This window comes from Bipolaris maydis, assembly GCF_028858645.1.
Source record: "Bipolaris maydis strain C4 unplaced genomic scaffold PSV08scaffold_5, whole genome shotgun sequence".
Taxonomy (NCBI): Eukaryota; Fungi; Ascomycota; class Dothideomycetes; order Pleosporales; family Pleosporaceae; genus Bipolaris; species Bipolaris maydis.
In genome coordinates, this window is record NW_027093861.1 from 2,127,880 (window position 1) to 2,151,367 (window position 23,488).

General features: G+C 48.5%; 9 protein-coding genes across 9 annotated transcripts; 4 read left to right on the forward strand and 5 right to left on the reverse strand.

Moving 5' to 3' along the window:
- Positions 1–977: 977 nt before the first annotated feature.
- Positions 978–1,952, forward strand: PSV08DRAFT_290801 (uncharacterized protein). The gene has a single exon (XM_014226307.1). The coding sequence runs from the start codon at positions 1,059–1,061 to the stop codon at positions 1,725–1,727; it is 669 nt and encodes a 222-aa protein (XP_014081782.1). The 5' UTR covers positions 978–1,058; the 3' UTR covers positions 1,728–1,952.
- Positions 1,953–2,111: 159 nt separating this feature from the next.
- PSV08DRAFT_409180 (uncharacterized protein) lies at positions 2,112–3,329 on the reverse strand (the record flags this gene model as incomplete). Its single annotated transcript, XM_014226306.2, has 1 exon — positions 2,112–3,329. One exon carries the CDS (start codon positions 3,327–3,329, stop codon positions 2,112–2,114), a length of 1,218 nt encoding a protein of 405 aa, XP_014081781.2.
- Positions 3,330–4,285: 956 nt separating this feature from the next.
- PSV08DRAFT_221536 (uncharacterized protein) lies at positions 4,286–6,964 on the reverse strand (the record flags this gene model as incomplete). The annotated part of the gene is made up of 3 exons (XM_014226305.1): positions 4,286–5,024; positions 5,105–5,179; positions 5,295–6,964. 3 exons carry the CDS (start codon positions 6,962–6,964, stop codon positions 4,286–4,288), a joined length of 2,484 nt encoding a protein of 827 aa, XP_014081780.1.
- A 561-nt stretch (positions 6,965–7,525) lies between these two features.
- On the forward strand, positions 7,526–9,339 carry PSV08DRAFT_176431 (major facilitator superfamily domain-containing protein; the record flags this gene model as incomplete). Its single annotated transcript, XM_014226304.1, has 3 exons — positions 7,526–7,685; positions 7,807–8,807; positions 8,911–9,339. The coding sequence occupies 3 exons, from the start codon at positions 7,526–7,528 to the stop codon at positions 9,337–9,339; spliced, it is 1,590 nt and encodes a 529-aa protein (XP_014081779.1).
- A 539-nt stretch (positions 9,340–9,878) lies between these two features.
- Positions 9,879–11,079, reverse strand: PSV08DRAFT_221538 (uncharacterized protein; the record flags this gene model as incomplete). The annotated part of the gene is made up of 2 exons (XM_014226303.2): positions 9,879–10,770; positions 10,856–11,079. 2 exons carry the CDS (start codon positions 11,077–11,079, stop codon positions 9,936–9,938), a joined length of 1,059 nt encoding a protein of 352 aa, XP_014081778.1. The 3' UTR covers positions 9,879–9,935.
- Positions 11,080–11,693: 614 nt separating this feature from the next.
- PSV08DRAFT_409183 (Alpha/Beta hydrolase protein) lies at positions 11,694–13,536 on the forward strand (the record flags this gene model as incomplete). Its single annotated transcript, XM_014226302.2, has 1 exon — positions 11,694–13,536. The coding sequence occupies one exon, from the start codon at positions 11,694–11,696 to the stop codon at positions 13,494–13,496; it is 1,803 nt and encodes a 600-aa protein (XP_014081777.1). The 3' UTR covers positions 13,497–13,536.
- A 286-nt stretch (positions 13,537–13,822) lies between these two features.
- Positions 13,823–15,198, reverse strand: PSV08DRAFT_370464 (uncharacterized protein; the record flags this gene model as incomplete). Its single annotated transcript, XM_066093191.1, has 6 exons — positions 13,823–14,056; positions 14,216–14,409; positions 14,524–14,580; positions 14,640–14,718; positions 14,785–14,879; positions 15,135–15,198. The coding sequence occupies 6 exons, from the start codon at positions 15,196–15,198 to the stop codon at positions 13,823–13,825; spliced, it is 723 nt and encodes a 240-aa protein (XP_065949374.1).
- A 624-nt stretch (positions 15,199–15,822) lies between these two features.
- On the forward strand, positions 15,823–16,340 carry PSV08DRAFT_370465 (uncharacterized protein; the record flags this gene model as incomplete). Its single annotated transcript, XM_014226300.1, has 2 exons — positions 15,823–15,991; positions 16,051–16,340. The coding sequence occupies 2 exons, from the start codon at positions 15,823–15,825 to the stop codon at positions 16,338–16,340; spliced, it is 459 nt and encodes a 152-aa protein (XP_014081775.1).
- A 1,107-nt stretch (positions 16,341–17,447) lies between these two features.
- PSV08DRAFT_200809 (uncharacterized protein) lies at positions 17,448–19,933 on the reverse strand. The gene is made up of 5 exons (XM_014226299.1): positions 19,779–19,933; positions 19,603–19,700; positions 18,796–19,549; positions 17,980–18,737; positions 17,448–17,874 (listed from the first exon to the last, which is right to left on the reverse strand). The coding sequence occupies exons 1-5, from the start codon at positions 19,875–19,877 to the stop codon at positions 17,574–17,576; spliced, it is 2,010 nt and encodes a 669-aa protein (XP_014081774.1). The 5' UTR covers positions 19,878–19,933; the 3' UTR covers positions 17,448–17,573.
- Between the last annotated feature and the right edge of the window lie 3,555 nt (positions 19,934–23,488).

Here is a 23,488-nt window from a genome sequence, read left to right on the forward strand (position 1 = left end):
AGAAGGACGCTACCCGCCCTCAGGCCGCGTTGTATAGTAAACAACGACTTTTGCAGCATAGAAGAAGATCGCGCTAATCTGTGCTGACCAGGCACGCTGACGATTAGGTTGCGCTGTAATGATGCCCCCTTGCAATCAGCTGGTTACTAGCCACTAGTACCGTTGAACCCGGTTAAATGTGCATCGTCTACCAAACTCCCCATTCCACCACCTCGCCCGTTCGCCGGCCCGATATGAGGCTGAGGCAGCTGGACGTTGGAAGTGGGAGGCTCAGCCTACAATGCCGTCAACTCATCCGTCAAAACTAAGCTTTTTAAGGTAGGAGAATGTGTGAGGCTGAGTGACAACTGTCAGCACGATATTCCCGGAGGGATCGGGGCCCCACACCACTGATCATGAGAGCGAATGCCTAAAGGGATTTTGTAGCCTCCGAAATCGCGCAGGATGCCTGAACACTAGCCACGCATATAACTCACCGTAGTAATTATCCGCTTTAAGAAGGTGCTCATCAGGTACGAGAAGCGGTATAGGAAACCTCTCGTATGCCAGTTTGTATAGTGCTGCGTAGCCTTCTGGCATGGCTGGATGTACATGGTCATGTAGACCAACAAACACCTCATAGCACTGGAATATGGAATTTGATCAAAGCCAGTCATCGTTATACATATCGCCTAAAAATCCCCTACCATGGTGTGAGCAGGAAGATCGAACATGTTGAGTGACACAACGACGTTTATGCCCTCTGCATCAGCACGGATGTTGTCATCACCCTTGATCGAGAGTAGCTGCAAGTCGAGTAATCAGCTTCATCCGGAACGCTGAGCAAAATAGCCAATACGAAGGCAGTAGGTACAGACGCTAGGATCAGTAGCGTAGATGTTACCATCATCCTGTCCAGCCGGAAATAAGAATATGGGTACAAAGAGAAGTATATATATTCAACTCGAACGCCCTGTTAGAAGACTCACAACTCACAACTAGCCTCCTCTTCTACCTCTTTCCATTCTCGCTCAGCACAACTCACCGAAGGGCCATCTACTCCACCTTCCACCCTCACCATGAAGCTCTCCAGCATCGTCTTTCTCCCCCTTCTGGCGGGCGCGGTTTCGGCTGCTGCCATCCCAGCTCCTGCTGTCCTCGCTGAGGTCGCCGTCCGCGAGGCCAGCCCTCCCCACAAGACGGTGCGTGAGGCCAGTCCTCCTCATAAGACTGCTCCGTTCAAGGAGCGCGAAGCAAGCCCACCACACAAGACTGCGCCATTCAAGCGCAGTCCTCCGCACAAGACTGCCCCGTTCAAGAAGGACGCCGTCGACGCCCCTTGGAAGCGTAGCCCTCCCCACAAGACCGCCCCTTTCAAGGAGCGCGAGGCTAGTCCTCCTCACAAGACGGCGCGTGAGGCTAGTCCTCCTCACAAGACGGCGCCATTCAAGGCGCGTGAGGCTAGCCCACCCCACAAGACTGCTCCTTTCAAGGAGCGTGAAGCAAGCCCCCCTCACAAGACTGCGCCTTTCAAACGCGAGGCCAGCCCTCCACACAAGACTGCTCCGTTTAAGGAGCGCGAGGCTAGTCCTCCCCATAAGACTGCCCCCTTTAAGAGGGACCCTAGCCCCCCTCACAAGACTGCTCCGTTCAAGGCGCGTGAGGCTAGCCCACCCCACAAGACCGCACCTTTCAAACGCGAGGCCAGCCCCCCTCACAAGACCGCTCCCTTCAAGCGTGAGGAATAGGGTGGCCCATCTTACAAAACTGCTTCCTCTAAACGTACCACAGTCGCCAGAGAGCCATACAAGACAAACTCTGAGCCGAGTTCAAGATATTGGTTTCAATCGAGGATCCAGATCGTGAAGGAATCACTATATGTATGGAGGCCAATGGGGAGCTATTTCCATATTAGATAAGTAACGAAAGATGTATTTGAACTTTAACTGAACTCGAATTATGGATGAGTGATGAAATACTGTCACCCCTGCATATGAAATGATGGCTTGAAATCGTACTCGTGGATCAAGCCCAGATCTCTCTCTCTCTCTACCCCAACCCTAACCTGCGCCATAACCCGTGTACCAGTGTGTCCAACAAGTGACTTTCAGAAATTTCGAGCGTCCCGCACTCTAGACAGTGATATCCCTACCCATCAACCTCAACTGCCCAGTAATCTCCTCGGGATTCTTATCACCCACTTCCCGCTGCAACATGGGCGTCCAGTCCAAAACCAGATTGCGCAGATAATTCAGTGGAAAAGGAACGTGATGGAAGAGTCTGCCTACAAAATACGCCGATTCGACCATATGCGTCGTGTGTGCCAGCTGATATCCCTCATAACGCTCCAGCGCATTTGCAACCGCATTTGTGTCGGAGAGGTCCATCCTGTATAGACTTTGCGCGATGAAATAGCCGTCTGAGATGGACATTCCCGCGCCGTAAGCAGCGTAGGGCGACGTAGCGTGGGCTGCATCTCCGGCAAGACTCATGCGGCCCTTTGACCATTTCTTGAGTGGCACTCTGTCGCGGATTGGCCACATGACGACGTCTTCTGGGGCGGTGCTGTTGACTAGGTCACCAAGGGGCCCAGGGAATCGTTTCGACAGCATCTGAGCGCGGCTTTTGAGGTTTTCTTCTACGGGCTTGTCGTCGGACCATGCCTCGACGAACCACCACTGGAGGCCTTTGCGGCCCTGGCTTAGAAGAGGTCCGTATGTTCCCTGGACTTGGGGGTCGTGGGTAATGACGCATTCGTCGGGGATGACTCCATCGGCGGCGTCAAAGGTGAAGCCGCCGATAACGTGGAGGTCATGGTTTCTTCGCGGACTTTGTCCCCAGAGGTGAGTGCGGACAGAAGAGTCGATGCCATCGGCGCCAATGACGACAGCTGCTTTGATGACAGTACCGTCGCCCAACGTCATCCGAACACAGTCGCCAGTGTCTTCGAATGCAGTCACTGATTTGTTGAACTCCATGATGCCCTCAGGGATGGCTGAGAGCATCCGCTTGTAGAGATCTGGTCGCAAAAGCCCAAGAAAGCCACCGTCGTATTTCTCCACGACATCATCCGCCAGCCGTACCGTAGCACGTACATGTCCACTGGGATTCCGGAACGTGGTTGCAGGCGAGGCAGCTCCGAGGTCAGTCGTATCCACGCCCATGCACTTGAGGGCATGTATAGCCGGTGGCCATAGGTTGAGAATGTTGCCTGCTGGCCTGGCATAGGGATATCGTTCATACACCTTGACATCGATGCCGGCTTTGATGCATCCAAGCGCTATTGCCATGCCGGCAGGCCCGCCACCAATCACCGCCACCCCGACATCAAACTTGGTGTCGCGTGCCATGAGTTCAATACAGTAATGGTGAATAAAAAGATTGCCAGAATTTTGGTTCGAAAGCGACTAAGGGCAAATACCCGGGAGAATCAAAAGAACAATCCAAAGGACAGTAAGGCCAGGAGGGCCATTCGGTCTCTATAACAACGACTGCTTTCTGTCATACCAAATCATACCAAGTTGCACTATCTCCCTTTTGTCGCCCATGGATCGGGTTCGGGTTTGGGTCGTGGTGGCCTTATTGCCTAGGCCAGGCGTCCCTAACAAGCGCGACTCCGCATTCTCTCAGGCAGCCCAATCGCTTCTACATTGCCGGGTCCAGATAAGACCCACAGCCAACGTGCGCATTGTGTGATGCCAATTGACTGAGACGCTAGCGAGTTGCCGATGCATGACTACTAGCTTGGAAAGATCCCGAGCCGACGCATCTACGCTTTATTGCCACTACATTCCAGTCTTCGATTGATCAGCAAGTTCCTCAGCATTGGACGCTCTAGCTCTCTCCACATGCCGAAGTGAAACAAGGCAAGAACATTGGCGTCTGAACTAGGAGCCGACGTCTGGGCTAGCAGGAGTATCAAAGCTGACGTTTGAATTCCGGAGCCACGTGACTTGATGAGCAGCGTCGGTAATTGTGGCTCTGTTACACACGTCAGAAGCCTGTTACCAGCAAGCCCAAAAAGAGGAGTTTAAATTTCCAGCATCAGAAAACTAGCATAGATTGTTTTTTGTGTTGCGATTTTGCGATAGTGAACGGTTGGGTCCAATGTCCGGTCTCGGGAACAATGCACTTTGATGTGGAGCTTCCGTTCGGCATCTTTTTTTTTAATTGTACTTTGAGGAATTGAATCCAGACCAGAGGGAACTAATTGTACATGCGTAAGGATATGACTCCTCAAAATAGCTTCGTTGTAAGTGGGTACAATGCAGAATCCAATAGCGTGTTTGAACGACTGCACGAAGTCTCATAGCTGTATATGAGGCTCAATGTCCCGGCCACCTAAGAGCTGAGAGAAGTTGGCCCAATTCCATCCAAGCTCATCCATGATCATTGGAGAGCTATCTTCAATCCACCAGTCTGAACAGGCCAAATCGTTGTGACTTTCAAAGTTACTCATCTGCCCAGTTGGAATTACGCTAAAAGGCTCCCCGTTACCATCAGCCATTGGAGCAATATTCGCTGGAACTTGCCACAGAGGATCCCATGCCGAGGTTTGGGTCGGATCTCTAGCGGTGGGCTCTGGCGGAAGCGTGGAATTTTCAGCTTCTGGTCGCTGCGATGGCCTTGGTCGATTATGCCTGTGAGATCCCGTAGCCGCTGTCATGAACGTGTTTAGTTTGTTGAATGCAAATTCGAGCTCTTTGTTCACTCTGCCCAAGGTATTTGCATCCTTGGCTGCAAGCGCTACAGCTTTTAGAAGCTCTCGGTCCATGCTTGCCATCCTTGAGTTTTGCCGGGTCACTACGAACACAGCCAGAGCGCCCATAGCATGCAATGGACCGGCAAGACTCGGGAGTACAGGATATGTCTGGTTCTCCGATGATTCCAGGAAAAGGCGTAAGATCTTGCGTGCTGAATTAGCAGCTAGGCTCTGCCCATTCCGCACGACATACTCCCATGGTTCGTCCTTTGCAATGACATCGACGGAGAGACGAATGGCCTTCTCGCTAATGAGAAGACTGTTGCGAGTTACAATGATCATGCTTTCCGTGCAATTCAATGTCAGCATTACATGGTCTTCTATTCCGAATTCTTGCCATTGAGAAAGGGTGAGTGTACTTACGCTACGTGATATTGCATTGCAATGAATGATGCAAACGGATGTGTCTTGGAATTGAACAATATATCCATAATTGGGCTTTATAAATGTATGAAGTATCAGCTTCAAATATAAAAATTGCAGCCAAATTATTGTGGCGGTTATGAGCATGGTGATGAGAACAAGTGTAAAAAAAGAAGACCTAGAAACTTACCTGTAACTAGACGGGCAAACATCCGATGCCCAACTCATCAATTTCACGCAGGATAGGCCTATTGTCCGGACCTTTTCTCTTATCAAATCTGTTACATTGTCAACATCTTTGTCGTCCTCCTTCTTGCTAGCATGGACGCATAACCTGCCCACATCGCTTAGTACCGTAGCCAGACTCAAAACGACCTCGCAGATGGGATGCTGTAGCCGCTGCCGCGACTGATATGTTGAATCACCATTTTCCATTCCATGCTCCCTGCCCCTTAGCAGACTGGAGTCGGGTAGCAAGTCCGGATAGTCATCTACGATGAGTGACGCTCTTCCGAGCTCAAAAGAGAGAAATTTCTCAAATGAAAACACACTCATCCAAACATTCCGTCTTTCTTCTCCAGGCGGCAAGTGTGGCGATTGTTTCGGCAAGCCCAGCGAGATAGCCATGGAGACAGCTAGACTCATTGTATGTCCAGCTGCAGCCAGGTTTTCATGACATCGCAGCGCCATAGACAAAAGAATGACGGCTCGAAGGGCATCAAGCGTACTCTGTTGCATTATCAACCCAAGAAGGCTCTGAGAATACTCTAGACATCCTTCAGCATCGAAGCTAACATCTTTGTTGGGCCTTGAGCTACGGCCAAGTATCATGACGAGATACAACTGCATTAGCCCTGCGAGCCCGTACTGTTGCGTGAAAGATTGGGGACCATTTGCATATGCCATCTGAGCTCCATGCCTGATTTTGTCTGGCTCGAGGACAGGAAACACGTTATTTGGGCCCTCAAGAAACCAGTCAACCAAGGCTGATAAGGATTCCTGCTCTGGAAAATTCCACACTTGTAGAAAGTTTGGCAATACGGACTCTTTTTGCGTCGCTCCAGCGTCACTGGCTGGGTCGCTGTCGGACTGCTCTGCTTGGCGAAAGCCTGATCGAGGGATCTGAAGACGGTGACGTGCAAGATCTAGCCAGCTGGTCATGAAGTCTAGAGACGAGTTCCCGGAGTCGGAATGTATGATGGGTAAACGAGATCTGAGATCGGGTCTATCGTCATCACCCTGTGTAGTGCTAGAGCGGTGGGTCGATGTACCTTGAGCTTGATGCCTGGGATAGCTCGAAGGCGGATTTGAGATGATGGTGGCATCATTCCCTGCTTGTGGCAGATCCTGGATACTAGGAAAAGCAGTGTTTTCTTCAGCAGTTATTGTCTCGTGTTCAAGATCCTGTTGTCGCCGGCTTCGGTGAGAAGCGGGTGCATTTCTTCTATCTTCGTGTGTTGGTGTTGCTGATGACGCGACTGCACCCCTTGGAATTGAATTCGAATTATTCTGATCTTGCCTTGCCGCCTCTTCTATCTCACTACGATGCTGCGCTTTACCAGCTTCATGCCGCCGAACGTCAAGCCATGGTTGGCGGCGGTTCCTGGTGACACACTGAATACCGGCGGCTGAACAAGCATGGCATGATGGTTGGCCCTCATCGCAGCGAGTCTTGCGCGAGCGACAATAATCACAGGCGAAGTTGATCCGACGTCGCTTCGACGACGCTCCTGGGTTGTCGCTGCGAGTTGAGGTTGAGGGCGATGGTGTTAGAAGATGGGGGCCGGTCGCGTTGGTCGCGGCTGTTGCGGCAGGCTCATTGTGGGCTGCACTGTGCGATCGCATTGCCGATGAGGGCATGGCGATACCGAACCGAGTGACAGTAAGTGATGCCGACGATGCACAAGACGATGTTGGAAGAAGGCGACATGTAAGTGGGTACTTACCTCGGTTCGGCAAGTCAAACGGGCTCGCCACACTAGTAGTTTGCAGGCTGAAAGGCGGGGACATAGTTGACAGATAAAACACTTACCGAGTCAGGAGCGCTTGATAAGACCATAGTAAGACTATGATTCCCCAGATTTTCCCCGCACCCCATATTCAATCAGATCCAGACACAGCTAGCTCTAGCTAGCTCTGGCTTGGTTCACCGTGATGTGGAGGGGAGTGTTGATTGCGATTTGTGTACAAAAGCTCCAAGTCGTCATACGTATCTGAAATGGCCACCCTGTGGACCTAAAAGCAGCTTGTCCTATCGTCGACAAGACACTTGTTCGACGGAGACAGGCCGTCTGCACCAATTCAAGAAGGGTGCCTTGAGGCTGTTTATTATCTATTCTATTTGTCACTTGGTTCCTTATTGTGCCTCCGCGGTCTATCACAGCCCCCCTGACAGCTTATCTGGAGGAAAAGAGCGCGATCATGAGTAAATTCGAGGATATCGAGTCGAAGACTCAGGTTGAGTTCGTGGAAAGCTTAAGCGACAAACCTGGTAACCAGGCCACTACTGATTATGGAACTATCGATCTTCTCCAAGATGGGTCTATTGTTCTCATCCCTACCCCAAGCAGTGATCCCAAAGGTAAGCTTAGAGAACATGCTCTCATTTTCCATCTTGCGCGCTCAACTTAGCAAGTCGTGATCCTACAAGTGCGTTCGGTTAATCTTCTTCGTTTCACGCTGACATTCCGTTCTCGCTATAGATCCCCTAAATCTACCAACTTGGCACAAGTTTCTAATTATCTTCCTTGTCGGAGTATACAGCGCTATTGCTGTCCTCGGAACCTCTGGTCTTGGTGCTGTTATGCCCTCAGTCATGAAGGCCTACCCCAACGATGATCCGGCCCGCGTGACCGACCTCGTCACCTATCCAACTCTCTTCATGGGTATTGGTAACCTTATATCCATGCCTCTAACACTGACAATTGGTCGCCGGCCAATTTTCCTCTTTTCCCTGCTTCTTCTTATCATCACTGGCTTTTGGTGCGCTTATTCCACCACCCTCACCAGTCACATTGCCGGCCGGAACATCTTCAGCATGGCGGCAGGCCAAAGCGAGGCCCTTGCGCCTTTTATCGTTGAAGAAATCCATTTTCTCCATGAGAGGAGCAGCAAGTTGTCGTGGTTCATTGGCGTCCAAACTGTCGGTACGGCTGTCTTGTTTGTCATGACAGCATACGTTGTTCCGCCCTTTGGCCTGAAGTGGTGGTATCTCATCATCACCTTCTTGACCATCGCCACACTCATCCTTTCCATCTTCTTCATAGTTGAGACCATGTACGAACGCAAAGAGGATGAACGCGAAATCGCTTCAGCCGGTGAGAAGCCCATGGCTGGCAAGAGACGCGAACTTCGACCAGATATCTACGGCCCACGCTCTCTACGTCATAACTTGAAGCTTTTCCACCACAAACCTGTCTGGTCCAGAGTGACCGATTTCTACGTCGACACTGGAAAGGGCTTTTTTATCCCCACTATTTTCTGGATTTTGCTCTTCAACGGTGCTTTCTTGGGTGTCTACATCTACCAGGCCTCTACGTTTGCTGTCATTCTCACACAACCGCCGTACAAGTTTGCCTTTGACGTGCTAGGATGGGTCCAGATTTTTCAAATTGCAGTTGTCATGGTTCTAATCCCACTCTTGGGCTATGGCACTGATAGCTTCTCTAAATGGATGAGTAAGAGAAGCGGTGGCATCTTCAAGGTACGTTCAGCCTCCTTTATCTCATTTTCACATCATTTTCCGTCATCTTCATGTTTGTATTATCGGGTTTTCACTAACATCTTGGGTTCTTTTCCCATATCAGCCTGAGTTCCGACTCTTGTCCCTTATCATCCCAACTGTGACAACAGTGTTGGGCTGTGTTATCTATGGCCAGGCTGGTGCTCATCCTTTCCAGTATCACTGGATGGGAATTGCAGCCCCCTTTCACATGTGTTATCTGGGTTTCTTGACCGGTAATCTGATTGGTATCACCTATGCGGTTGATGCTTTTCCCCAGAAGGCGGGTGCCTTATTGATGGTTATCTGTGTCGGTCGAGGGTTCATCTCCTTTGGTCTGAGCTACTCTACTGTTCCAGCGATCAAGGCCACTGGTTATGATGGCGCCATGAATATCTTAGCTGGTATCGTCGGCGGCCTCATGGCTCTAGGTATACCGATCTACTTTTTGGGTCCTCGCATTCGCAAATGGGCTGTCAGAACCTTGTGGCCAGGGCTTACCGAAGCGAAGTAAGGTGTTTGACTTATCCAATCTGAGAAATCGAGATAGCTTAGTGGTTGTTCTGGATAATCCAAGTATTCATATGACCCTTTCCTAGCCCAGATATTTTTTCCAAACCGCGTATGTAGAGACACTCAGCCTCAGCGCGGTGATTTTTCGTAAATCTGTTGTCATCCACTCTTAGCATGATTTAATTCCTTTATCACTTAATCAAGCACCCGGTGAAATTAAATAGCAAAACTCTGTAGGTGTTATTGAGATTGAATGAATGAGACAAAGTCTCACTTGTTAACGTCTGGCACTGAAATTGTAAGAAAAGAGCTGGTAGACGACTTGACCAAAAAACAAGTTTCTGTATAGAAACGAGAATGGGGGTACAAAGGAAGCGAAGTTAATCTATTGTCAAAATGCTCTATGCTGATGTCAAAGAAATTTTCCTGCAAGGATGGCTGGTTGCAAAGTCACATTATCGAACCATAAGATATCAACACCAGAGCAGCTTAACTTTGTTATTACTTATAATTCAATTTGCCCCGATAAAAGTTGGAAATCTAAAATGTCCAAGCCTGTCATAAAAGCGTCGCTTCCACCCAACCCTCTCTTCGAGATCAGGCTGACAATGTCCCGATGTATGGAATTCCTGTCAGTTCAAATCCTCGCTTTGATAGTTCTACTGGCTTCCTTGGCTTTCCTGTATTATAGGGACAGGGCTCGTTGTTGCGGATGATAGGTAACCCACCTACGTGCATAGCATTGGGCCAATGAGTAGTGCTTTGAGTCGTGTAGAAAGCGTCCTTCTTTCGCAACAGGTCCTCTTCCGAAGCTTCGGTCACTGGCATGTAGCATGTATAGATGCAGAAACGTGGCCTCTCGCCTGTTGGGCTAAGGTTGTAGTGAGGTGTGCGGCTGTCCCAGAGGAGAAGGTCACCAGGCTCGGCGTTGAGTTTCACCCACTCACAGCCCTTGTCCTCTAACCACTTCATTCCTTCCTTGGTGAAGCCGTACCATTCTTTGGTCCAAGCCCAAATCTTGTTGGGCTCATCCTTGAACTGCTCATGAAACTCCTCGCTAAGGAGGTGAGCGCCTTTGCAAACGATAAGACCGCCATCGTTATCCCCATTTGGAAGCAAGTTCACCAGTCCTTGAAGGCAGCGAAAACCGGGCTTCTCGGGATCTTGATCCTGATGTGGCCAGGGGTTGTTTTCCTTGAGGTCTTTGCGGTTTGGGAATGCCATGTTTGCTCCATCAAAGGAAACGATAAGGTCTTTCGTATCATACGCCTTCTCAAATGCTCCAACAACTCCCGGCTCTTGGCGCACTGACCAAGCGAAGGTTTCGTGTGCAACACCGTATCCGAGACACATGCCCTTTTCGTTGATTATAGGCATTTTCGATTCCACAACGGTCGATGGGTCATCGCGTTTAAACCCCAACCCGCCAGCACTAATAAACATTGTACGATTAGCTCATGCCCGTGTCCAAGATGGACCTGCTTTGCGCATAGTATCCCAAGCGCAGATTTACTTACAAGTTTTCAATCCAGGACATCATCTCCTCAGCATAGCCATCCGCGCGATCACGAGGGATGGCACCTTTGACCACGACATATCCATCTCGGATGATATCGTCACGCCAATCACCATACACAAGCCCTTCTTGACGGAATAGTCTTCTAGGGCCTGATGGCTGAGGCTTGAATTTGGGTACCTCCACAGGCGCTTCTGACACGGCAATTTGAACAGTGGTTGACATGGTGTCGGTGTCGGGTAACAAAGAAGATAGACACGAGATTGGTTTGTATGTGGTTGGTATAGTGGCACAATGCCTCTGTACTCTTGCTGTCTCCTGTGATAACCTTCGCCTTTTTGTCTTATATGGTCGTCTTAGCAGCTGCTTGTTTCAGTCTAAGTTTGCCGCTGACGAGAACATGATGACCGATCGATACCCCTCACAGTTGGGGAACATTGATCGGTTCGGCTCGGTTCGGTTCGGGATACCATTTGCGCATTACTTTCGCTAGCCGCAGGTGGAAGGATGTGGGGTTAGAGGAGTTGCCGATGGCGGGTACCCCAGCATCAGACTAGTCGCTTGCCCATCAAAACTTGTTCCTCCCAGACCATTGTTAGGGTTAGTATCCAAGCATGATAAGTGGATGTTTGGATAGCGTGGAGCTCTTTCTTTTCGGAAGCACATGTGGAGGTTAGTCCCGGTCGAACATGACACCTCACTCCGCATTCCGATTTGAGGATCCGTCGATCTCTTGAGCCAGTGTACATGTAATAAGTGGGATGCCTCTTCTTTGTCGGATAATTTCCTTCTCAAATCCTTTTCCTTGTCTACAGCTTAATCGCTAGGCATCCAACACAATGCTTGTCAACCAGAATAAGTCCAGCTCAAATTTTGGAATCGAAGTCCCGATTGAGCCTCTTACACCAGCTCAAGTTGGTGAAGGTGGTTATGAAGGCCTAAAACCGCGCAAAGAAGTGCTTCCTAAGGGCTGGAAACATCCTTCACACCCTGGAGCGAAGGTTTTGCCGTGCGATATCCTTGTGGAACATGACGTAGCCATTCCTGCAAGAGATGGCGTTACGCTTTATACAGACATTCTAAGGCCGACGGAGCCTGAATCTGGCGTTGCTCACAAAGTCCCAGCACTCATTTGCTGGGGGCCGTTCGGCAAAAAGTTCAATGGCATCGACTCTCTACGATACATGACGCCGTGGAACCTTGGTGTTCCCACAGACGCTCTTTCTGGCCTGGAAAAGTTTGAAGCTCCAGATCCAGCGGACTGGGTACCTAAAGGGTACGCCATTGTCAACATCGATTCGCGAGGCGCTGGTGATAGCGGTGGTACCATGGTTATTATGGGCCAACAGGAAGCCGAGGATGGTTACGACGCAATCGAGCACATTGCGAAATTGCCGTGGTGCAATGGCTCAGTCGGCCTCGTTGGCAACTCCCACTTAGCAATTATACAATGGTTCATCGCTGCCCTACGTCCACCGAGCCTTAAGGCGATTGCGCCTTGGGAAGGCTGTGGAGATCTATACCGCGAGCAATTCGCACGTGGTGGAATTTACGCCGGAGACCTCTTCGATCAGCTCATTGTCAAACACATGCTACACGGGAACGGCAATCTAGAGAGCTTCAGGTTGATGTTTGAGAAGCACCCATTGGCCAATCGCTGGTGGAACGATAAGAGGCCCGATATGAAGAAGATCAACGTACCAACATACATTACTGGTACCTGGACGAATACAATGCACGGAATGGGCGCTATCAGAGGATGGCTCGAAGTGGACACCCCTCAAAAATGGCTTAGATGGCACCCATGGCAGGAATGGTACGACTTATGGGGAAACAGCCAGGCAAAAGAAGAACTATTTTCCTTTTTCGATCATTTCCTCAAGGGTGCCGATAATGGATGGGAAAAGACGCCGCGAGTCCGGATGGCTGTCTTGCGCTTTGGAAAGAAAGAGCCCCAGGCATATGAGAACATCGTCGAAGAAGACTTCCCCCCTGCTCGAACTGAATACCGCCAAGCTTACCTTGGTCAAGACCAGAAGCTGCTCTTTGGCGATACAGGCCCAAGCGATACTTTGAGCTACAACTCCGAAACAGACGATTACGTCACCTTCACTCATACTTTCCCGGAAACAACCCGAATCATGGGCCTTCCAAAAGCAGTTCTATACATGTCTTGCCCGGATCACGACGACATGGATGTTTACGTTACTCTCGAAAAACTAGACAAGAATGGCGATCAGATGATGAACCTTAACATCCCTTGGGGCGGCATTCCAGTAAAATCATTCAGCGAGTTCAAGCCGCAGGAAGCTACAGAGGTGGTCGTATACAAAGGTCCATGCGGCATCTTGAGAGCATCGCATCGCGCAATTGACGAGTCAAAGAGCATGCATCCGCACTGGCCGTTCCATCCTCACGAAGTAGAGGAAAAGATTACTCCCGGCGACGTTGTCCGTTTAGATATTGGTATCTGGGCTACAGGTATTGAGTTTGAAGCTGGCGAGAGCATCAGAGTTGTGGTAGGTGGACGCAATAGGTGCGTGAGCAATTTCGGGTCCCATAAACATGTCAAGAACCGCGGAAAACATCAAGTCCACATCGGTGGTGAGCATAAAAGCCATATTGTCCTACCGTTTGTGTAAAGCATAATGAGTTATATGTAAAATAAATTTTCTTAAAAAAAGGAATTTCTCTATATGCTTCCACAAAGCTCTTCGAAACCTTTGTCCGACATATGACCCAGCCGCCTGGCGCGGTTTGCTCATGTTCATGATGTTGATCAATTTGCCATTGCTGCTGTATGCTTGAGTAGGCGTGGTGCTTTCCTATATCAGTAATTTGGTTATTGGTCACGATAATCCAGGAGGGAAGGGAGATCGCCTTTCTTCTTCACTCTTTCTTTCGTTCTCTAGCGCTGCATTTGAGAGCGCGTTTTTTGTTACCTTTCTCGTGAACAATACTACATGAATTAATTATATACACTTCCTATACCACCCAAACTCAGCGGCGTCTCTCCCCTCTCCCTCCTTCGTGCATTCGTCATCAAAATTACCTTATTATCCATACAAAACCACCAATTGCGATAAAACGCGGAACCTATCTCCCAGCTCTCCTCGGCCATCTCGTGGTGCGGGGAGCAGCCTGCGGTGTTGCCGTGAACGCGACACCCGTGGGAATAGTCGTCAATGTCGCGTATGAGGCGCTGAATGGGTTCGTCGCGGGTGCCGCGTGCGATTGGGGGGCGCAGGGGGGAGGGGAGGTTGGTTGGTGGTGTCAGGCGTCAGGGGTTATGGGTTAAGCGTCAGGTGAGGAGAAAGGGGGACGAGGTAAGAATTAGGGGAGGAAAATAAGACTTAAGTACACAAATCAGCTTCTCGCGTACCGAAGGCCAGCGAAGCGCGTCCAGGGCTGGATGGTGCGGGATCAGGATTTGCGCGCGAACAGGGTGGAGATTGGGCGGGAGATACGGGTGCGGGGTGGGCGGTGATGTGTGCAGTGCGAAAGGGTTGAAAACGTCTGAAAAAATGTCAAGTAGGGATGCGGCTGTCATACAGGCTCAAAAGGTGGCCATCATGGGTACGTCGATATTTACGTCTGGGTTCAGTGGAAAGGTGAAGGATGAGGGCTGGGATCCTGGGTCTGCGGAGGTGTTGGATGACGAAGGAGTACTGAATATTGGTAATGCCGCTGTAGTAGAGTCCTCTGGTGTAGTTAGGGCATGGATACCTTGGAGATGGTCAGTAATGAGTGATATCGATGGTGTCGGGTTAGAGATGCGATCCTACCACAGTCGCTAGATAGTGAAAAGCCAACATCGACGGCATCGAACGATAACATAGCATCATTGAAAGAGGAAATATTGTGCTATTCAAAACTTAATATATCCTCGGGGCTGATAGTCAAAGGTCCAGAGTTTGCTGCAGTCTCCACAGGCGGTGCGAGATGCAACTTAATGGGAGATTGGCTGCCATTCTGTGCGTTTATTTGGGCTTCCAAGGAAGCAATCTTGTCTCGGCGCCTTTGACCTATACTTGAATCCAGTAGTACACTTGGAGATGACTGGCATGAGATCAGGGGTTCTTACGATATCTCCGTTGCGCAAGTACATTAAGGGCTCGTTTCCGATCTTCATCCCCATCAGTATTGGCACGTGCTCGCAGTTTAATGCACACCAATCAAAACCATTACTTTAGTTCCATGTACAGATACCAAAATCTACACATTTCTATTTTCCGTGCATTGACAGTCCACAGGTCAGATGTATAAGCTCAGCTACCTACCTGGGTCGCCACGCTCCGGCACTATCGCTGGGGCCTCAGCCCTCCTCCTCTTCTCTGCAGGCATGATAGCTGAAGTCATCCCCTAGCAGTACTAATACCAGACAAGTTGCTGAAAAGCGTTGAAAAGCAGGATGTCTGGGTTGGACACGAGAGGATGATCTGGTTGGTGGGGCAGCATAATGTTATGCTGCGAAGGCACTAGTAAACCGGTTTGGGGCCAGCCATCTCTCCGGCCACTTGGAATACGAGGCTGCAGCCAGTAAGGACGGAAAGGTCGGACAGATGGAGAACCTAAGAAGAGAACAGTGAGGCGCTAAATTTGCTCTATACTGTTCGGTATCTGGAAGAAAATCAGATGTCATTTGCGAGGAATGCGAGCAATACGAGGTGAGTTGACCTGTGGTTGCAGCCTAGAGGCATCGTTGCTATCATATCGTAATAGACCTCTCGGCGCTGGAGGTGTTGGCACCGTCACTTGGATGGCTCAGTACGCATTTTAGAATCACTTAAACCAATATTCTCTAATAACGTAAAGCACCCAAATTTCATAAAAACCCAGCTGCCTCTATCGTGGTGCCATACCACAAGCCCACCTCTACCTTTCCGACATTCAGTCATCGACCCGAATTTTGGTAGGTGGTTTTGTATATGGCTAGCTGATTGTTGACCCCAAGTAACAGAGTGAACAATGTATTCATCTACTCCTAAGCAGAAAGAGCCACTCCTTCCTGAGAAACATGCCAACGAGCCTGAACCTGTAAACTCAATATCCAACGCAGCTATCAAAGCTATTGCGGTCCTGCGCATTGGACTTGGAGTAACCTGCTTAGTTGCGCCACACTTCGGTGGTACGTTATGTACGTTGCACCTTCCATGATGACCTCTTGACTTGAAAACTGATTTGTACTGCTATCAGTCGAGATGGACGTACCAGCAGCTTATAGTTCATTGACCCGAATGTTCGGTGGTAGGGATCTTGTGCTAGGAGTATTGCTTTTGACTGCTGGAGACAACAAACTGCCAGATGGCGGCAGGCACGAAATCAGAAGGGCCTTGTGGTCTGGTATAGCAACGGACGTAATCGATATTTATAGTGGCCTCATTGAATTTGCGACTGGTACGTCTAGTGGTGCTTCTGCTGCTTACTTTGTGTTTAGTGGTAGTGTAGCTGCAATCATAGGAACTGTGGATTTGCGTCACCTTTGAGGGCGGGAATCTCGCGATTTGTTATAGGAAGGAGATATCCCCGAATTTGAAGCATGGAAAGAGAATCAGCAACTTATCGAGTATAAAGATATGTCCTGGATACATTCTGCTAAATGCTGAGCCCGTGCTATAAATACGAAAGATAGCTTTGCGATGATATCGGCGTGGTGAGAGTAAAATGTACTGCATGTCTGCAACCATGCACAGATGGTGATCATATTTCATGGGGGATGGAAAAGATCAAAAACCAAAGGCAAGGGCAAATGCTCCAGACAAAGACTTGACACAATCGCTGTGTAGATGTGAAGATTACAAAGGGTGAAAAGGCCAGTCGGGTTGAGAAACCACCTTTTTTGAAGCAGTGGCAGTCGAGATTGATCAGCTATCCCTATCCGTTGCGTAGCCAAGGTCAGCTTGTGTAACCTCAGTACGGCGACCGGTCTTGCTGTCGATTAAATACAAGCCTGGTGTGCTTCCCTATCACCGCTGTACCAATTACATAACGCTCGCATGGAGCACTGGAACATTTGTAGCAAGATGTTGGAAAGCCCTCTCTTTGAAGCTTCGAATGCTAGCGTGGAAAATATGTCGTAGACAATGTGGGGAGTTACAGCCTCCCTGCTCAAGCCACTGCCGTTTCATGCGAGGTGCTGGCATACACACACTTACTGTGGTCCTTTGCGCTGGTGGTACGGCACTAGTAGTGACAAAATGGGGCAGATGGAGAATCGCATCCGCGGTTGTATAGGAAATGACATATTGTGGTTGGTGCACTGGGTCGTGCAGAGCATGTGGACGCACCCCGATGGCGTAGTCTGTTCACTGCGAAGTATACAACAGATTATAGGTAGGATACAGACTGTCCACCACAGCAAATCACTAAGTATTTGCATGCCTGGTATACAAAAATGTGAACTAGCACATATCGGTAACAAGAACTCCCGCCCAATAGCTCAGCGTGGTGCTAATCTCCTCATCATCTATTGTTGGGGGTGATAGCTTCTAGCAATAGTAGTTCACATGACGTACAACTTGCTTTCTGGCGGAGGAGCAATGTTCCGTCAGTGCATTAAACTCTATTTTTTAATGGTACATGTTTTACAATGGCAAAGGTTGCCGGTATCTATGTAATATCATCGAATTCCCTCACAAGTCTGGACAGCTAAAGAGAAAATGCCTCTCGATAAAGGTGGCGGCATGTGGGCAAGGCGCCTGGTACTCCTGTAATCCAGTCTAGTTCTTGTTTATAAGGCTAATTACCGAGCAAGATCCATTGTCTCGTCTTGTTTCCGTTTCCCGTGTTGCTTTGTCGATTGCGCTCTGTCCGAGGGTCGTTAGTTCTGCAACCAATTCATCTACAGCCTGGATCTGGCGAACTGCTTTTTCCATCCAGCGACTTATTGGGATTCTTCGAATCATGGATGGAACGCTCCTCAATAGCTCAAGGTCTTTGTGAGATTGCGGCGCGAGAGGTCGGTGAAGAATGCCGTAGAAGAGAGTGAGGAGGGCCGACATCGGGTAGTAGAGGACCATCCTAGAAGACGCAAGGTATCAGTGGGTGATTCATTTCAAGGTCTTGGGATTTATTGACAAAGATCAAACATCGGACTGGATGGAGGGCGCCAATAAGCATACGTACCAAAAGCTATTCTCGTCGAGGAGATGGCTTGCCATTTGGAGATAGACCAACGACGACCGACTAGCCTCGATGCTCAACTCTAGACTGCTCCCCACGCCGTCCATTGCATCCTGATTTCCAGAAATCCAAGCCTGGCATCTGCTTGTTGCCTGGTGAATAGCAGCAACGCAATGGTTATAGTCTAGATGCAGCATTGTCGAAGGCATAACCAACACATCCTCTGGTAGTGTCGCGCGCGCAAATGCAACAGTGGGTCTGTATGATAGGGGGACAGATAGCCTCCAACATTCAAGGTCATCGTCTAGCTCACGAATGTCTCTCAAGATCTCCGCATCCGTTTTCCTCAATGCGCGAGCAGAGTATAGAGCGTTGTAGGCCTTCGATTTGATGATGCTCAACTCCGGGGAACCAGGGAAGGGGTATACAGTGCCGAGATCCGTTTCTGTCCCAAAGCCCATCATTTGCGAAAAGATCCGCCGAGCGTAGGTTGGTGGAAAACTAATATCACAATGCTCATCTTGCAGACACGGCGGCTGTCCCGTTCGCAGTGATAACTCTTTATCCATCATGTAAATCAACCAGAAAATGTTCCGCAGTAGATATCGCTCGCGATATGAAGAATTTGCGGATACAATTTTCACATCATTACACGAAGGATAGGTCGTGGTATGTGCCCCGAGCATGTATACTATTCGGGTAGCCACCGAATCTTGGATAAGAGCATTGGCAAGGTCCCCAGAAAAGAGATGGTACAACATCTTAACTAATATTCAGCCAATGTACGACGCGATGACCTCGAAGGGTATTGATACATACCAGCATACACGATGTCTGCAATGTTTCCGCCGTCACTGGTCGAGTGTATGTCATCAATATTCGATGCGCCGTCCACGAGTATTTCTCCGCATCTGAGGTTATGTTTACCGATTGGTAAACGTTGAAGAATGACACAAATGCCAAAAAAGCAAATACACAAGCCTGTGCATTGTGTATGTCATCGGACGAAGCGCCTGATGTTGATGAGTAGGCCGCAGAAATTGTAGTCTGAAGTCGAACAGGGTCAACAACGGGGAAGATACAGCAGAGGAACGACTCGCAGTATAGGGCTAAACACTTCTCGACGACTTGCCGATCCGGCATTGCAATCGGCAAATGCACATTTACTACATCAACCGATAACCCCCAGTCTGAGCGGGCCATATTATGCCAGGACTGGCGAAGTGCGGTAATTCGCTCAAGGGACGCATCTTGCCCTGTACGCGAGCGGATCCAATTTTCCCCAAGCTCCGAAAACACCGGAATGCCGCTCCTTGAGTTAAAAGAACCTAGCCGCCAACCTGCAAAGTGGAGAGAGCCCAGGACTGGCTGGTCAGTGGACGACGGCGTTGAAATATCGGGTGCTTCATTGTTAAAGTCATCCTCTCTAGTGAGTGAAGTATCTGTTGCTGACTCTGAAGGACCTATTGAGGTCTCACGGGGTAGAGATGTACCTGTCTTTTCTGCTAGTGCGTTGGCCAGGAGTCGTTCCAGTCGATCGACTCGGTCTAGTAGGTGGCTGCGATGCTGTCTACTGGAAAAGGTGAGCTGAACAGCACAAAAAACGCGAATAGCTGTTTCGCATACTTAGAACGCCTCTTCCTCACGATCCTCCTTTCGTACGAACACTGCAAGCCACGATGAGCACACCATTCGCACTGTGGAGTGGCTCCATCGCATTTAATCTGCAGAGCTCAACATCGATGTTAGACAATGGACAGGAGCAGCCACAACGTTGTCGGCTATGGGCGAGAGCTTCTGACCTTCTTGTTGTAGCAGACATCACATGCCTTGGTTATACGCGTCCGCTTCTGTGGTTCGACAGTCTGGTCCTCACTTGTCTCCGTTATTTCAGGCTCCATTCGGTTAGACTGCTTTCACTGGCTCGCCTGACAGGAATTCTGCAACGCGCAACTATGCACACGGAAGTGATTTTTGGTCCTCAAGTACCGAGAAGGCTTTGGTTAGGGACACAACTCATATGTCCGGGTAGATGCGGGTGAAGAACGGGGAGAAATGCACGTCCGAAGACCGACGTTAGAGAAATTAGTTGCTCAAGATAATATTCGCACGTGACTTGGCGAGCGAAATATGGTTCCGAAATGGTTCCGAAAGTCCCGCTTACATAATTAAGAGCACGCACGCTAGCCAAATACGAATCATGTCTGAAACTTAAGCTGATCTGACTAACTGCTCCTTTCCCGTTGTTGACTTTCTATGACTCCATAGTCTTGAGAATTACGAATGCTCTGTCGGTGAGGTTCAACAAAGGACAACAGAATCGTCCGTTGTGATGTCGTCTCCCCGACCATGTCCGTTCTTTACTTCCGAGATAGCGAAGCATGCCGGCTTTTGTACGAAAATCAATAATGGCTTATCTAGTTTTCTCTACTACTAATGCACTTTCCATTACGCTAGTAATCCAACAAGCCGCAGATAAAGCTATTCCACAACTAAAAGAAGGGCTAAAAGCAAAGCCCTGGTGGAACCAGGAGTTAACTAAGCTACGAAGAAACGTATCTCACTGCCAAAGAATATTCGCACAACAACTTCAAGCTACCTCTATAGAAGAAGCCTATCTTTTTAAGAGAGACTTCCTTCTAGCGCGAACAACGTACCAAACGGCAATTAAGAGAGCTAAAAGAGAACACTGGAGTAACTTCCTAGAAAAAGAAGACCCACAATCTATCTTTAAAGCTATGGACTATACAAAGGAAAAGAGAGTAGAAAGAATCCCTCCTATCCAGGGAGAGACGCTAGAAACCTCTTTTAAAGGAAAGTGCAAAGCCTTTCGAAAAGCATTATTCCCACCGCCACCAAGTACAGCACTACCAAGCTTTAATAACCACCAAGAGAAAGAGTGGGAGTGGCCAGCGCTATCAACAACTGAGCTAGAACGCGCTTGCTCTAATAAGGTTAAAAGTAGCTCACCAGGCCCAGACGCTTTATCACAGGATATTATCACAGCAGCCTACCAAGCTCAGCCAAATACGTTCTTCAAAGCTTACTCTCTGCTATTCAACTACGGATACCACCCAACCTGCTGGAGAAGAGCTACAGGAGCTATTCTAAAGAAGCCGTCCAAGCCCGACTATTCTACCCCAAAGGCCTATAGGGTAATTACTCTACTAAGCTGCCTAGGGAAAGTAACAGAACGGATAATAGCTAAAAGACTCGGCTACCTAGCCGAGACTACCAACCTCCTACACGACTCGCAGATAGGAGGGAGACTAAAGAAATCAGCTATAGACGCAGCTCTACTTCTTGTAGATCAGATCCAGCACCAAAAACAACAAGGCTATACTACATCAACAGTCTTTCTAGACGTTAAAGGAGCGTTTGACCACGTTTCGCACAATCAGTTCCTAGATACACTAAAAAGACTAGGCCTACCTATCAGCCTAATCACTTGGGCTAAAACCTTTCTATCTAACAGATCTCTAAGGCTTGCCTTTGACGGCCAAATAGAAGAGTTTAGCGAGATTAACGCGGGCATCCCACAAGGCAGCCCAGTCTCGCCAATCTTCTTTCTCATCTATATTAGAGACCTATTCCCTCAAATAGATGGATTCCAGCTATCCTATATCGACGATATCTCAATCACAACCTCGTCAACGTCTATTAAGAAAAACGTGAAGATACTACAACGCGAGGTTAACAAACTAGTTACAAAAGGAAAACAACTAGCAATCGAATTCGACATAGCAAAGACAGAGCTAATCCACTATACAAAAAACAAAAGAAGAAAAGAAATACCTCTAGAACTCCCTAGCAAGGAGAAAATATACCACAAAGATACGATTAAGTGGCTAGGGGTATACCTCGACAATAAGCTATCCTTTAGAGAGCACGTAGCTATTAGAGCTAGCCAAGCAAAAACAGCTTTTAATAGACTAGGGAGACTAGCTAACATCGACCGCGGGCTATCTCCCTTTGCTATCAGACAACTATACCTAGCATGCGTCACCAGCATTGCAGACTATGGGTCGCCAATCTATTGGCGCAACCAGAGCTTTATTAAAGATCAGCTTCAACCGCTGCATAACGCGGCTTGTAGAAAGGTACTAGGAGTATTTAAAACAGCTCCAGCTATCCCAACAAGTATCGAAGCTAGCTTGCCGTCACCAGCCGTACGGCTAAGCCAAACGAATCGAAAATACGCTCTACGAGCTATACAACTAGCTCCAACCCATCCAATTACAAAAGCTATTGCAAGGCTACAAAAAACAACCCTTCAGCAATCAAAACAGCCAAATAAACCAAGACAACTACGCGCTATCACAAGCTCCATCCCATCTACCAAAGAGATAGAAGAGATCATCTCATATAGGTTCAGACCATGGGACTCTCTTAACTACAATATCTCTATATCAAAGAAATCCAAAGAAGAAGAGGCAGCCGCCCACAAAGATTATATCCAAACAATAGAGGATAACTCTATAGTAATCTACTCAGACGCCTCTAAAACTAAAGACAGAGATGGGATAGGAGTAGGCCTAGCGGTCTATAACCCTAACCAAGAAGAAATCTACGCAGAGACAAAGAACATAGGCGAGCAACAACTAGTCTATAACGGAGAGCTTGAGGGCGTTACAGCAGCGTTTGAATACGCTGCTAAAACAGCCCAAAAAGACCAGAATATCCACGTTTACGCTGACAACCAAGCTGCCATCTATAGGCTCCAAAGTCTATCAGATAAGCCAGGCCAACAATGGGTAATTCGGTGCCAAAAAGCAGCCAAAGCTATCCTTAACAGAAAAGCAAAGATCTTCTTAAAATGGGCACCAGGCCATACAGACATAGAAGGAAATGAAAGAGCAGACGCTCTAGCAAAGGAAGCTACAAAACAAACACCAAAAAAATCACAAACAAGCCTAGCCTTCCTAGGCACTAAGATTAAGCTCCTCCAACGAGCTAGCCAGGCAGAAGAGTGGAGAAAGTATAGAGAAAAAGTAAGAGAGAAGAAGACCAGCTACGGAGCTATCTTCGATCTAAAGCTCAAAAACCAACTAGCAATCCCTAGAGGCACGAAAAGAGACATTTTAAGCTCCTTCTACTCTCTTAAGATAGGGCACGGATACTTTAACTCCTACCTAAAGAGAGTAAAGAGAAGAGAATGCGACCTTTGTAGATGTGGGAAACCGCAAACTGCAGAGCACCTACTTCGATACTGCGGCTTTTACAGCGTAGAAAGAAACCAGCTTAAAAAGACTCTAAACCAAAAAATACTCAAACTCCCACGACTACTCCATACCACGAGCGGTATAGAAGCTACATTAGCTTTTATTACTAGCACGCGGATAGGAACAAGAAAGTGGCATCTCGGCCAAGAAGGCTAGAAAGAAAAATAAGAAAAACAATAACAAAAGAGGAAAAAAAAAAAAAAAAAAAGGAAAAAAAAAAAGAATAGTTAAAAATTTGAAATATTTAGCACTATTTCCTTCTCCCTAAGAGAGCTCGCTGGAAGGAAGCC